Source organism: Dromaius novaehollandiae, chromosome 9, assembly GCF_036370855.1.
Source record: "Dromaius novaehollandiae isolate bDroNov1 chromosome 9, bDroNov1.hap1, whole genome shotgun sequence".
Taxonomy (NCBI): domain Eukaryota; kingdom Metazoa; phylum Chordata; class Aves; order Casuariiformes; family Dromaiidae; genus Dromaius; species Dromaius novaehollandiae.
In genome coordinates, this window is record NC_088106.1 from 13,208,315 (window position 1) to 13,222,970 (window position 14,656).

Here is a 14,656-nt window from a genome sequence, read left to right on the forward strand (position 1 = left end):
GTGGGACTCTAGCAGGAGAGGCAGTGACAAGGCTGCCCTTGCCTCCCTCTGAGCCTTCCCAGACTGAGAGGAGGCCTGAGGCATGGGGAGGGGATGGATGCTGCGGACCTTTGTGGGATGCTGCGTGTGGATTTTGCACGGTATGTCCTCTGTTTCCCTGCTAGTGCCTGAGCCCTCCCAAGCCTCTAGTGCTCCCTCAGCCAGCAGGTAAGGTTGTGAGCTGCTGCTTCTTCCTGGCTACATTGGAAGCTTTTCCTATGACCAGTGCTTGCAGTATGCTGCAGCCAAAAAGCTAGGGAAGTGTTTCAGGGACAGATATCACCTTAGCTTTGTAGTGAGCTGCAGCTGCAGGGCCAGTTGCAAGCTGCACCATCCCATGGGACAGATAAGACTCAGACCTGGGGAGCCAGCATGCTGCCACACACCCCTCCAGCAAGGAAACCAAATTGGGTCTGCCAGGCACCAGAGGTGCTCCTGTCTCTCCCATACCTTGGGGAAGAGCAAGCTCTGGTGCTTGGTGCAAGGCTCCTCTTGCACAAGCTTCCCGTGAATCTGCTGCTCCGGTTGCTGGCCTGCAGGGTGGATGGTGTTTCCTGCTGTATATGGAAGAGTTAAGATAAAACATGGATTTGTAGGGGTGGAGCATGTCAGACTTACCTGCGGGGACTCAACTGACTCACTGTGTTTTCTTTGAGACAAAAAGGGAAGCGGCTGATCCCTGGCTGATAGGAAAGTGTTGGTTGTTGCAAAAGCCTTAGCTCAGCAGGCAAAGATGGGAGAAGTGCAGGAGGGGTAGGGGAGGAAATGGGCTGGTGGAAGGGGAAATGGGGGGCTGGAGGAGGATGGCTCCCTTGAGGATTGGTCTGGGATAGGAGATAACTTTCATTAATGACTCCACCATGAAGCTATCAGCATGCTAATGAGATGGGCTGGCAGCGAGGTTGGAGGCTTCTCCACGGCTTGGGGTATCTGGCTACCTCGCAGGGGGAATCTGATGAGCTGGAGCACCAGGATGAGGAATAGGCTTGGGCTGCAGGGATGGTGCTGAGGGCACTATCTCACCCTCAGGGTGGACTTTGTCTCCCCTAATTGCAGCTGCCTAAAGCCAAGTGTCAAAAGATCTTCCAGGCCCCTCCTGGAGCTGGCAGAGATACCTCTGCCTCTCCAGAGGCTGCATCCCCATCCTGAAATAAGACTTGGAGCTGCTCAATATTTCCTCCAAGGGCACCAAACCCCTTGGTTCCCACTGATAGCATTAAGCATTAGCCCACCTTGGGGGCAGGTGGGACCTGGGCAGGAGCACACAGGCTCATACTCAGGAGAGAATTAATGAAACTGGCTTAATTGCAGTGTGTCAGAAGCAACTTGCAATTAATAAATGTTTCACTAAACTATAATTTCTTACCTGCCAAAGAGCTTTAAGGAAAGTGTATTTTAATGCATCCCAGACACCCAAAAGGTGAAAAAACGTAAGAACCAGAGAGGCCCTGCAGAAGCAAGTATGCTCTGGGGTGTGCCTGCACAGAGGATAGAGCGCTAAGGGCTGTCCTGAGATCGCACTTTGAAATGCTCTTGGGGATATGAACTAGATCTACAGGTCCCCAGCTCTTCTGAGGCGACAGTCGGGCAGTGCCATCCCTTTGTGGTGTATCTGGGTTGGGCTGTAACATCTTGTGGTATCGAGCATGCTGCAGCCCCTTGTGCCTGTGCATATGCAAGTGTTTCTCCCTGACCTGGAACAAACTGTGTCCTGTCTCAGCTGACTGCCACTAATGCGCAAAATGCAGAACGTTGCAGAGCTGCCACACCATCTCTAACCCACTGCGTACGTGATGGCCTGGATTGCACTTCTTGTATCTTAAATCAGACAGTGCATTGTAATGTGGCAGCAAGAGAAAATAGGGCTCAGAAACACACTCTGCTTTTAAGCAGTTAAGTGAGCACTTTAGCTGTTTCCCCAGCCCTCCCAAGAGCAGACAGGCCTGGGCTGCAGCTCAGCTGATGGGGTCTGCTGGGGAATGGAGCGGGGTGCAAATAACCTGCCCCGGCTGTGACTCAGCCCTGTGGGTTCAGCAGCTCTCTGGCAGGATGCCCAGAGACAATGCTGCTGTAGAAATTGTGGCCAGGTGCTCACGATTTAAGAGCTCAACCCCTTGTCATGAAATGCAGGAACAAAATCAGCTTCAAGTGTTGCTGTAGAAGTCTCCTTTCGTGTATGCACAAACCTTTTCCCTGGAGTGTTGCTGACCCCCACAACTGCATGCTCCAGGCCCCCTTCTCATGCATTCAGCCCCATTCCCCTTTGCTCATCCCTACCATGCTGTACTCTTCCTCAGCTTGCCCCCCCCCCGCCCATGCCTCAGCTCATCCCAGAGCTGTCTCTGCCCCCAGTCCCTTCCCCTCTGCCTCCCCATGTGTTTCCACAGCAAAGCACAGCCATCTTGCCCCCTCTCCTGCTCTTAAGCACCTCGAAGTCACCCTGCTCAGCTTGGGGTTGGGTTGGGGCTGGCACCTGGTTGCTTTTGGGCCGCATGAGGGGTGCAATAGCAGTTAGGCTGGCCCCAAACCCACGTGTGGGATGCCCTCCCTCCTTGCTGGCATCCCTGCCTGGCTGCCCCCGGGGCAGGACCCCACGTGGTGCCTGGGGCTGCACAGCTGGAGGGATGCACCAGGCTGAGCACGGCAGGCCAACTGCTCTTAACCTGCTTTGTGTCTCTCTGCAGGGCTCAGGGCTGCCGTCGCAGTCCCTGTCACCACGGAGGGGCAGTTTGGGGTGGACACAGCTTTTCCCTCCACCGCAGAGAGCCAAGTGACCCATGCGCTGGTGCCGGAGAATGCGGAGATGAGTACTGCGGCGGCTCTGCTGCCAGGTACCGCAGCTGACGCTGAAATCGCCGCCTCGCTGGCAGATAGCTTTCTTGTTGGAGGCCCCACGAGCTCTTCCTTCCCCACTGGGGCAGAGCTGAGTGATTTGGTGACAGCAGCAAATGAATACAGCTCCCGCTCAGCGGCAGGGAATGATACTGAGGCTGGTCCATCACCTCCAGAGCAAGAAGAAACACAGGTGCCCACTGGAGACCCCCAAGCTTTGACAAACGTGACCAAGTTTCTTAATGTGTCTCAGGAAAATGAGTGGGGTTTGGATGCTCCGGGTGCAGACGCTGCCTCATTTTCCACACCTGAGCCCCTTTTCTCCCCAAATGCAGAGCCTGACATAGCAGGAGCTGCTCCTGACACATCCCTTGGGACTACCCCAGCCTCCCTGCTCTTTGTGGATGCCAATAACAACTTCTCAGTGTCTGTGACAAGAGAGGGAGCAGAGGATTTGGAGCCTGCTGCTGGCACTGCATCTGTCCCACACTTCCTTTCTCCATCAGCTGGTGGGGCACAGCCGACCACCAGGGCTATTGAGGACCAGGCTGCTGACAGCCCCTTGGGTCTTGGCATCACTGTGCCACCAAGCAGAGGGCTGGACACAGCCACCATGGGAGTGAGCAAAGAAGGTGTAACCCTCGCTGCAGATCTCCAAAGCAGAGCGAGTGCCCCCTCCTTGAGCCCAGACTCCGGGGCTGGGGAGCTGCTTGCAACATGGCAGGATGAGCAGGCAAGTGAGGCTGCTGGTGTCATCCAGGGGCCGGCAGGAGAAACAGCCGTGGCTGCTGAGGAAGGTCCCACTCCTTTAGAGGCTGGAAAAGCAGGAGATGCAATAGATGGTGGTTTTGGTGAACCTGACTTGTCCCATCCACCTCTGGGGAGTGAGACAGTGTTGGAAGCAGTGAGAAACCCAGAGGAAACCTCCCGCCTTGCCAGCGAGACAGAGCTGAGCCCGGATGCTTTGCCAGGACCCGACAGGAATGAACAGGGATCCTCAGGGGTGGATATAGGCAGTCCTAATTCAGCCCCATCTCCTGCAGCTAGTGAGGCACTTGCAGCACCCACAGAGCCTGATGTGCAAAGTGCCACCGCTTCCCTGGCTGCCATGCTGCTCCCAGCGCACACAGAGCCACTGCCCACTGGGACTGTGGCTCCAGCTGAGCTTTCCCTGCACCCTGCCCCATGGGACACTGCTGCTGGTGGTCTGCTGTCCCCTGTGGACATCCCTACCGGGTCTTTAGCCTCCCTTGCCTCTTCCAGTGCTGCTGACTCTCCTCAGCCAGTCCTGAATGCTGTGGCTGGCACCCTTTCCAGGGCTGAAAATGGAGCAGAGTTATCGGTGAGCCCCAACCTCAGTGCTGCCATGTCCCCATCCCTCAGGGGGTCAGAGCCACAGGGGACAGCAGCTGGCGCTTCTGAGGGAGCAGAGCTCCCCTCAGCTGATGTACCAGGCACCAGCTTCAACCCAGCACCGGATGTCCCCAGCCTAGCATCCCTCGGACCTGCATCACCTGTCCCCAGTGGCTTGCCTGGCGTGGGCCTGGGGCTGCCAGCAGCAGAGGGGAGTGAAGCCGGTGTGGCAGAGCAGGCACTGGGAGGAGGTGGCAGTGCAGCCAGGACTGAGCCATCCCTGAGCTCTGCTCCGGGCAGCAGGACAGCAGTCGGGATGGATCAGCTGCCTGACGCTGGGTCCCCGTCTGGTCCTGCCTCTCCTGATGATGTGGTTGCAGCACCTTCTGTTTTGGAGACTGATGGAGCAGAACCCATCGCAGAGGCAGCTCCTGGCCCTGACAGCCCTTCCCAGGCCCCTCTGGACAGTGAGGGTGGCCCAGACCTTGCTGCAACTCTGGAGGCTGAGAGTGCTGGGGATGTGGCAGGGGCAGGAAATCCAGAGAGCCCAAGCCCTGATATGGGCACCAGTCCTCCAGCCTTCAGCCCACAGCAGGATCCTGTGATTCTGGGAGAGCTGTCAGCAGGAGAAGCAGGAGCTTTGACGGATGCTGAAGTATCCCATCCGTTGGCTCTCGGGAGTGGAGCAGGAGTGGCTACAGCCCTGGGAGAAATGTCCCTGCCTGGACCTGCAGCTCCTGGCAGTGCTGCCCTGGAGCCTGGCCTTGGGGTGGCTGCAGGACAAGATGTTTTGCCTGGTGAATCTCCCAGTGCTCCTGGCTCTCCTTGGCCAGCCCCAGGTGCTGTGGCTGGCATCCTTTCTGGGACTGATGATGAAGCAGAGATGCCAGCCAGTCCCAGCCTTGGTCCTGTGCCCTTTTCCCTTGGAGGGTCAGAGCTGCAGGGGTTGGTGGGTGGTGCTGCTGAGGGAGCAGGGCTCCCTGGAGCCAACGGACCAGGCACCAGCTTCAATCCAGCACTGGATGCCTCCAGCTCAGTGTCTCTTGGACCCGTGGGACCTGTGTGGCCTGTCCCCAGGGGCTGGCCAGATGCCAGCCTGGGGTTGCCAGCAGTGAAGGGGAGTGAAGCTGGTGTGGCAGAGCAGGCACTGCGAGGAGGTGGAGGCGCAGCTGGAGGTGAGCTGCCCCTGAGCTCTGCTTCAGGCAGTGAGACAGTGGCTGGGACAGATCAGCTTCGTTACGCCGGGTCCCTGTCCAGTCCTGCCTCCCACAATGATGGGGAGGCAGCATCCTCCATTTTGGAGACTGATGGAGCAGGACCCATTGCAGAGGCAGCTCCTGGCCCTGACAGCCCTTCCCAGGCCTCTCTGGACAGTGAGGGTGGCCCAGACCTTGCTGCAACTCTGGAGGCTGAGAGTGCTGGGGATGTGGCAGGGGCAGGAAATCCAGAGAGCCCAAGCCCTGATATGGGCACCAGTCCTCCAGCCTTCAGCCCACAGCAGGATCCTGTGATTCTGGGAGAGCTGTCAGCAGGAGAAGCAGGAGCTTTGACGGATGCTGAAGTATCCCATCCGTTGGCTCTCGGGAGTGGAGCAGGAGTGGCTACAGCCCTGGGAGAAACCTCTCTGCCTGGCAGTGCTGCCCTGGAGCCCGGTCTTGGGGTGGCTGCAGGACAAGGGGATTTGCCCGGTGAATCCCCTAGCACTGCTGACTTTCCTCAGCCAGCCCTGGGTGCTGTGGCCGGCACCCTCTCTGGGGCCGATGACAGAACAGAGACACCAGCAAGTCCCAACCTCAGTACTCCCATGTTCCCATCCCTTGGAGGGTCAGAGCTGCAGGGGATGCCAGGCAGCACTTCTGAGGGAGCAGAGCTCCCTGGAGCCAGTGGACCAGGCGCTGGCTTGAATTCAGTATTGGATGCCCACAGCCCATCATCCTTCAGCCTGGTGGGACCCGTGTCCCCTGTCCCCAGGGGCTGGCCTGGTGCTGGCCCAGGGCTGCCAGCAGCGGAGGGGAGCGAAGCCGGCACAGCGGAGCAGGTGCTGGGAGCAGGTGGCAGCGCAGCTGGCGGTGAGCCGTCCCTGAGCTCCGCTCTGGGCAGCGGGACAGTGGCTGGGATGGATCAGCTGCCTGATGCCAGGTCCCTGTCTGGTCCTGCCTCTGCCAATGATGTGGTTGCAGCATCCTCAGTTCTGGAGACTGCCAGGGTGAGCTACCTTGGAGGAGTGCCCAGTGCTCCTGGCTTTTCGCAGCCTGCCCTGGGGAGTGCTCAGCTTGGAGCCCCTCCTGCCACAGGAGAAGCAGATAAACTGGCTGAGGCCGTCCCTGCTGATGGAGTGTCCGCTGGGGGACAGGGCCCTGCTGTGGAGGGAACATCTAGTTCGGGAGCCCCTGATGGAGCAGTAAGAGCTGTGGAGCACTCCGCACCCTCCTCTCTGTCTGTTGAAGGGTCTTCACCACTTGGGACAGCCGGCGTGACTACGGTGGGAGCAGGCCTTCCTGGTGCCAGTGGAGGAGCCGATGGTTTGAATGCAGGCTCAGCTTCTGGCCCAGGGTCTTCAGGCCCCGAAGGCACTCCCCTGTCTGCCCCTGGCATCCAGAGTGGTTCAGATCTTGGACCTTCTGACACAAAACTGAGCCAAGTCAATGTGGTCGAGCTCCCTGGAGGAGAAGCAGGAGTCTCGGCTGATCATGAAGCTTCCCTGAGCACCAGTTCAGGAGATGGGGCAGGAGCCATCGTACAAATAGCAGCCGGAGTGCTGGCTCCATCTGCCCTTGCCTCCCCGCAGCAGACACAGACCCTGGTCCCGTCGGCTCTGGACACTGGCATTGCCACTGCTGGCATTACCGGCTTGCTGGGCTCTTCTCTGCTGCTCCCTGGGCATGGGCTTGCTGCATTGCCTGCCTCCTTGGGAGGCATGGGGGAAAGCTCAGTGCAGGTGCCTAACGAGAAACCCCCCTCTCCCTCCAATATCCGGAGTGGAAGCAGCTTGGCGGTGGCGGGCACACTGCTGGCCTCAGCAAAGGCACTCAACAGGCCACTGGCTGATGCTGAAACTGCTCTTCCTTGGTCTCCTGAAGACGAGACAGCCTCAGGATTGCCAGCACCTTTGGGAGAAGAGCCCCCAGCTCCGATGTCTCCCAACATGGGTCTGGCTGCACCTCCTGCTCCCGAGGGGCTATCTTCTGGCTCCAGGTTTTCCTCTCCAGTTTCAGCAAGTGACCTGAGAGTGGGACCCTCTGCACTGGAAAAGGGAGATCTCAGGGCAGCCTCCTCAAATCCTGCTGGATCTGCCCTGCTCCTGCCACCTCCCCAGCCTGAAAGCCCTGGGGTCCTGCCCAGCTCTGCAGCTGCTGAAGGGAGAGGGGATGCAGACAGCCCAGGGGAGCTGAGTCCTAGGCTCCCCAGCACAGCGGTGAGGCCAGGGGCCGCAGCTCTACTGCCTCCTGAAGTGCCCGTGGAGCCCCCCACTCAGCCCTTGCTGGTGCAAGGGCCTGCAGGAGGAGGGTCCTCTGGCCTTGCTCCCATCAGGATTGCTGCTGAGAGCACCATGACAAAAATCCTGGGACCAGGATCTGCTGGCGGTTCATCATCTGTGGCCCTGCAGCCCTCCTCGGGTGGCAAGGCGATCGCTGGCCTCACCAACGTAGCTGCTGCTGGCTCTGCTGCTGCTGGGTCGAGTGTCCCTGCAGCCTCCCCGGGCCAGGGAGCAGCCCAGGGAGGGCCACCGGCAACCGTGCACCCAGCCGTGTCCTGCAGCCCCACAGCTGCTGGCCCAGCCTCACCAGCCCTGCTCCACGGTGGCACAAAGGCGCTCCCTGGGCATGGAGCGAACGGGGCAGCTGCTCTCCTCCCTCAAACATCATCTGCTGCACTTCCAGCTCTGCCGGGAGGGCCTGTGGCCCCCGCAGCCCTGCTGTCCATGACCACAGGTAGGGGATGTGTGTGGGGGTGACCTGGGCTGGGAGCAGCAGCAGGGCTCGACCTGCGCAGTGGGCAGATGGGGACAGAGAGCTGAGGCTGTCGGACAGGGGTCAGGATGCCTGCAGGAGATGTGCTGCTAGGAGCTCCCATGGTGCCTGGATGAGCATGGGGTGCTGAGCGCAGGCAGCAGGAACCTGCTTCTTCTGTTGGGCTGAGCAGACCTTTGCCTGCCATTGTATGGAAAAATCCCGTCCAAATACTTTATTTAACAGACATAAAAGTGGAGCTGGAGGCTATAAACATCTCTAGAAACAGGCATGGGGTGTTTAACTTACCGCTGTCCCGCTGCCACAGTCCCTCACTGTAAGCGTTTTGTTTCAGTTGCAGCAGTGCCGCTCTACGGATATGGAGCAAGGGAAAATGACCGCGAGTACGTGGAAAGGAGAGTGGACTTTAATTCTCCACTTTTCAAACCTGAGACTGGATTCCCATTCGGGAAAACCCTGCGTGATTCTCTCTACGTGAGTCTAATTTGTTTGACTTGTTGGCGCGTTGGTGTCCATCACCCGAAAACCCAGAGGAGAGAATAGGAGCCGGGGACTTGGGATGGGCGCCTTGGAGAGGCGAATTGAGCAGGATGCTTTCAGTGTCTGTTCACAGCGAGAAGTGACTTTGTGGCCATTTCAGCAGGGTCTGACAGTGGCCTTCCTCCAGTTTTGTTCTCAGAAATGTCACGCCTGCCAGCTTTCACCATCAGAGATGCTGCGGCCATTCCCATGCCCATTTTATAAAGTGGCTTCCAGTGACTGATTCAGTAGAGCCCATTAGAGAACTTAACCAAAATCTTTAATCGTTCCCCCCGTGCCGTAGTTTCTGATAGCACCATGGGTTACTCCTTTGTTCCCAGCCCCCATCAGGTCAACGTGGGATCCTGGGGGTCCCACCACGCTGCATCTGGCATCAGGGCCTGGCACAAACCAACAGGCATCTGGGAGTATGGGCCAGGCGTGCAAACGTCTGAGTAGCTTGTCCTGCCGGTTCTGACTTTGTCTGTCAGATGTAGGACCTGATGGATGGATCACTGTGTTCAGTTCACAGACAACGGACAAATCGTTTTCCCAGCCTCGGACAATGACATCTTCCCATACCCCAAACCACCTCCTGGTGGGTTTAATGGCCGTGAGAAGGTTCCCATGATTGCCGTGTTTTGGGATGATGCCGACTTCTCCAGAGGAGTTGGCACCACATTTTACCAGGTCAGTGAAGTCACCCGTGTGCTAGACTGGGTTGCACTGAGGGCTTTTGCATTAAGCACCTTTCGATGATAAACTCATTACATGTTTTTTGGGTGCCCCTTGGGTTGTATAAGCAACTGAGCCGATGAGTGGCATTTCCCATGTCTGGGCCAGATCTGGGAGAAGGAAGGCTCTTCCCTCTCAGGCTCGTCCAAGCCCTTAGCCATGGGGTAGAGCACCTGGGCTGCACTGCTCCCTTCACAGGCCAAATTTAGACATGTCTTTGCTTTATCGGGAGATAATGTCCATGCACATGTACCAAACCTGCAGGAGTTCCTCACCCTGAACTCTGCCAAGCCTCCCTTCATACGTGATGTGGAAGCCAAGATTCGACGGTACATGAAAACCTCGTACTCGGCAGTGTGGACCCTGAAGGTCACCTGGGAGAAGGCTCCTGCCCGCACAGCACAGACCAACACCAGGAGGGTGAGGGACTGCTGGAGCTTAAGGGATTGCCATCACGTTTGGCTGTGTGTGTGAGTGTGGGCGGGTTATGACACGGATCCCCTGCTCGGATGCCCTGGTGGGACTTCCTGCCAGAGGGTTGAGCTTTTCCTGAAAATCCTTGGGATTTAAGAAAAAGGAATGGACACACTGAGCAGTGAGCTGCTGGCACTGGTGCAGAGTTCACCTCATTTCTGGGGTTGACACCCAGAGCCACCGCGAGCCCAGGCTGATACTTGTGCTTTCTTTTCTGGAGACTTCTGCTGGCCCATGCGCACTCACATTGTCTTTACTTGAAAATAAGAAACTGATTTTGTGCAAAAGATCAGCATTGGTAAGCTTTTTGCCAAAAAGCAATGGGCTACATCCATATTTGGTGATTTACAGGTTTTTTGGGGGACACTTTTAGTTGAACTCCCCCTGCTCCCTAAAATCTTTATCTTTAATGTGAGGCAAGTTTATTGTGTACCAAAAACACTATTTTTTCAGTTACAAAAAGCTGCCCGACTTTGAGGCTTCTCATGAAACAACATCGAAGTAAAAATGTGACGCTTGTCACGCAAAATGCAAAACAGCCCCGACTGGCATTTGCCTTGCACATTAGGAATTGAGCCCCTCTGTTTCCCACCATCTGCAGCAAGCACTGACCTGTATCCCTAATTTTAAACCTAGCAGCTTTGCTTGGTTTCTTAGCCGACTGCTGTGTGTCTCCACAGACAAGCACGTACCAGGCTGTCCTCACCACTGATGGCTTCAGATCCTATCTCCTGATCCTGTACCAAGATGGAGGCATGAAATGGGATTACACCCAACTTGCTGCTACGAATGTGCTGATCGGCTATTCCAGGTAATTGCTCATGGCTCCAAGGAGCTGTACGGATGGTTTCCTGCCCCTGCCTTCTCCGAGCACCGTGCTGTGCCGAACTGCATGCTTCGGCTGGTTTAATCCTTCCCCACTGAAGTGCCCAGGATGGACGAGGCAGCCTAGCTGAGATCTGCCCACCCGTGTGGCCTAACAGCTCCATATGCGGGTATTTGCCCCATTAGTTGGATCACATTGCAAAACCCTTATCTGCTGGGTTGTGCTTACGATAAGATCTTCACATCCCACTGTAGTCAGAGACTGGCAGTGCCTTGGCAGTTTGGGGATTGGAAGTGAGGAATAGGTGGTGTTTAATGAACTTTGCGCTGCTCGGAGAAGGGATTTCCAGTTGCTTGGCTCAAGCAGTCACTTCTTGACCTTGGTTACGTTATACCTTGCTCTGTGCTGGGGCTTCACAGACCGGCAGTCCCCAGGATCTGGTTATTAGTGGTTTTCTACCGCTGGGTAAAGAAAAGGCTCATGGGGTGAGGAGCACAGTGTGCACGCGCTTGTGCGTGCTGGTTTGAGTGCGAGCGCTCACATGCTCTGTATCATCACAGCTGTGAAAACAGCATAATGCCCCTGTTCCTGAGGGCCTTGAGCCTCAGCAGCACCCAAAACTAACGGCAGGCTGACACGGCTTGCGCCTTTGCCCAGCAGCCCACCGTGCCGCAGCCCAGAGGAGCACGACGCCGGGCAGGAGCAGCTCCAGGCGGGTGAATGGGTGGCCAAGGGACGGGCTGAGGCTGGGCAGAATCTGACCCCTCCCCAGGGAGTGCAATCTCTGATTTTACTTATTTATTTCTCTTCTTTCCGCACACAGTGGGGATGGAATTTACCACAATGACGATCTCATTCAAAGACCTCCGGCTGCTAAATACCGCCCTGACCAGGTCAGGGGCTACAACACAGGTAGGGACACGCAGCCCCGGGGCATTGGCACAGCCTGTGAGGGGCTGGGGAAGGTCTGCCTGGGGGGATGCTCCCAAGCCCCCATGCACCCCCCAGCAGCGGGGTGAAATCTGGCCTGCTGGAGGCAACAAGATTCAAGATGTCACCGAGGCTGAGATTTCCCCCAAAGCACACGTAACACCTCTCCTGGGCGCTGGCTGTGTCCTGAGGTTGTGCCTGAGGTTTCAGGCATCTACATGCCTGAAATATCCCTACCATTTTCACAGGCACTTTTTGCTAAGTTTTTCATAAACAGCTCTGTCCAGGATTTCTTCTCTGGGAAAAACATCTTCCCTATTTCCCTGGCATAGCCGGTTTTGTTATATTCAGGGCTGATGGTCAGGGGTCCACACTGACTGAACCAGCAATATTCACCTCTTGCATTGAGCCAAAGGTGACCTTGGCTGATGGCTGGAGATTCCTCTCCCTGCTCCTCCCCAGATCTCCGTGGGCTGTGGATATACAAGCTGGAGAGCCGCGTGGGGGCCAACTACAGGCTGAAGTGCCTGGCGTGGACGGGACGGCAGCAGGAGCCGCAGACGTGGAGCCGGGGCCTGCCCGCGTGCCCCTGCTCCCTGCAGCAAGGGCAGCGGGATCCGCGCTTCAGGAGTGCCCGGGAAGGCAAGTGGGGCTGCTGCTTTCCAGATCCTCCCTGACCCATCCCTCCCCAGGTGCCCTGTGGGGTGGCTGGGCTCTCTCCTAGCATGCCAGGCGGGGGATGTGGGGGAAAGCAAGGAGAGGGATACAGGCAGTGCTGCCCCTCAGGGGGCAGGACTGATGGATGATGGCGAAGGGAAGCCCCTCTCCTCTCCCCGGCGCGGGGCCATGGGCTCAGAGGCGCTGCGGCGATGCTCACCGCTGCCCCGTTTCAGGCCGGCTGGGCGCCCGCTTGACGATGCTGCACTCCGCCTCTCCGAACCAGTACGGTGCCGGGGTCCGTTGCCTCTATGACAGCCGGAGCCAGTTCGTCGAGGGGCGGCAGGAGAGGTACTGGCGGTCCTCGAGACAAGCGTCCCCCTACCGTGGTAAGCACAGCCGGCCCAGCTGTCCTGAACATAACCCATGGCAGTGTTATTTAGCAGGTCAGGCATATTAGCCTCCTGCAGAGGTCCCTTGATACCTTTAGCCATGAGCTAAATTTGTGCCAGGAGAGAGGCAGCATGATACTATGGCAAGCAGCAAAGCAGCACAACGCTGGCGTGTGCTGGGCTGGTGGCAGCAGCAATCAGAGGCTGACCAGCAAAGGGCTCTGGTGTTTTCCAGTCCAGCACCTGACATTGCTGGGAGCTTGCCAGGTGCTTGGGCATATTCGTGGGCCGCCTGGCCAAGGCATGGGTGTCTGTGCCATGCTCTGAGGTGCTCAGACCCAGGCTCAGGCCCGTGGCCTCCCCAGCCGCAGCGGCACTGGCGTTGCAGAGCCCACCACTGAGGCAGGGACCGGCTCCCTCCCCGGCATTGTGCCTTGCATCCACGGGCTGTTCGGCCCAGCCTGACATGTAGGATTATCTGCATTTTGCATCTGGGGAAGCTGGAGCCCAGCAGGATGAAGGATGGAGAAAGGGCTGAGGGTAGTGCCCTTATATCCCAAGGCTTCAGTAATGCTGAGCTAATGCAGCAACACTGAGCTAATGCCCAGCTAATTGCAGCCTCCTGCAGCCAGCAGGAGGTGAGTCAAAGCAGCAATAAATCCAGGAGCTCGTGGAGAGTAAATCGGTGTGAAATCAGACAAGGCATGAAATCGGTGTGAAATGAGACTGTGGTTTATGAAGCAGTAGATGTGATGTTCGTCCGGAAGGGATTTTACCCCAGTAATTCAAGGGCTTTGACATGCACACAGATTTCCCAGGCTTGGTGCTATGGGTGAATGAATTCAACCATTTCTCATCTGGCCCTTGCCTCTGCGACACGAGGGAGGTCTGGGTGGGCTGGGATGGCAGGACAGGTTCCCCATGCCAAGTCACGTGGCTGAAGCTGGCATCACTGTAGCCTGTAAATCATTTTAATCTCTGTGCAAACCTATTTCCTGACATGCTGTTGCCTTTGGAGGGAGCATGGAGCATCTGATACCTGCAAAACACAGCATGAGCCCTTGTGCTGGGGCCAGTGCAAGCTAACGCTGCCCTGCTCGGAGCCAGCATTTCTGGCTTTCCTCCTCTCACTCTAATTTTTGCTTCCAGATCAGGAGCTGAAGTTGCACGACTGGTGCTGTAACCAGGCGGGAAGTGCCCAACTCTGCGCCAGGTACAGCGAGAAGAGACCGAAGATGGGCTGTGATGGATACCAGTTGCCCAGCACTGGTGGGTTTCCAGCCGATGGGGTGATGCCATCTTTGTGCCGGGGTGGGAGACTAGCTCAGCCTCCATGTGGCTAATGCAGAGACAGCCCGCAGCGGGCACGGGAAGGTTTTTGGGGTGTCCACGCATGCGCTGGCCAGTGCTGAGTTTGGCAGGTATCTGCTCTGCCTGGGATTAGGCTTTTTTAGTGGAGACTGGAAGAGAGATGGCAGCAGAGGAGGGTTTGGAGCAAGGGTCTAGGTTAACAAATCCTTCCCTCGCTGAGAGAGCCTGGGGAGGTGATATGACAAGTCCAGGAAATGGGGTGGCCAATGGTGGTGGCTCCTTCTTGCTGACACAACCCAAAACACTGTCTTCCTGGGGTGTTCATGGCTTCAAAACATGAGAGCACAAATGCCTTCTGCGGTGTCCAGCACTGGAGGCTTTGACACGGGCTGCCTGGGAGAGCAGTTCGTGCACCGGTGTAATCTGGGGGTGATGGCACCTAGAGGGGAGGAGAAACATGACAATGCGCTTCTTTGGTGTAAACTGATCTGTCATCTTTCTTGGGACTGACAGGGCGGTCGTCGGAAGAGGCAGACAGCTACTCGGCGGAGCAGGAAGGTGAGCGCACACAGGGCTGCTTGCTCCCACCCCTGCCCCAGCAGGCAGAAAGCCCCAAG

At 57.3% G+C, this 14,656-nt stretch overlaps 1 protein-coding gene across 1 annotated transcript in view; it reads left to right on the forward strand.

The window, feature by feature from the left end:
- Positions 1-14,656, forward strand: part of LOC112979397 (mucin-4-like) — a 15,580-nt gene continuing 924 nt past the window's right edge. The window contains exons 1-11 of the mRNA XM_064516768.1: positions 1-140; positions 2,724-8,156; positions 8,530-8,669; positions 9,240-9,404; positions 9,714-9,869; positions 10,604-10,734; positions 11,573-11,661; positions 12,142-12,321; positions 12,573-12,725; positions 13,878-13,997; positions 14,553-14,597. Of these exons, the coding sequence (XP_064372838.1) occupies positions 83-140; positions 2,724-8,156; positions 8,530-8,669; positions 9,240-9,404; positions 9,714-9,869; positions 10,604-10,734; positions 11,573-11,661; positions 12,142-12,321; positions 12,573-12,725; positions 13,878-13,997; positions 14,553-14,597 (6,670 nt within the window). The 5' untranslated portion in view covers positions 1-82. The remainder of the gene's footprint in view (positions 141-2,723; positions 8,157-8,529; positions 8,670-9,239; positions 9,405-9,713; positions 9,870-10,603; positions 10,735-11,572; positions 11,662-12,141; positions 12,322-12,572; positions 12,726-13,877; positions 13,998-14,552; positions 14,598-14,656) is intronic.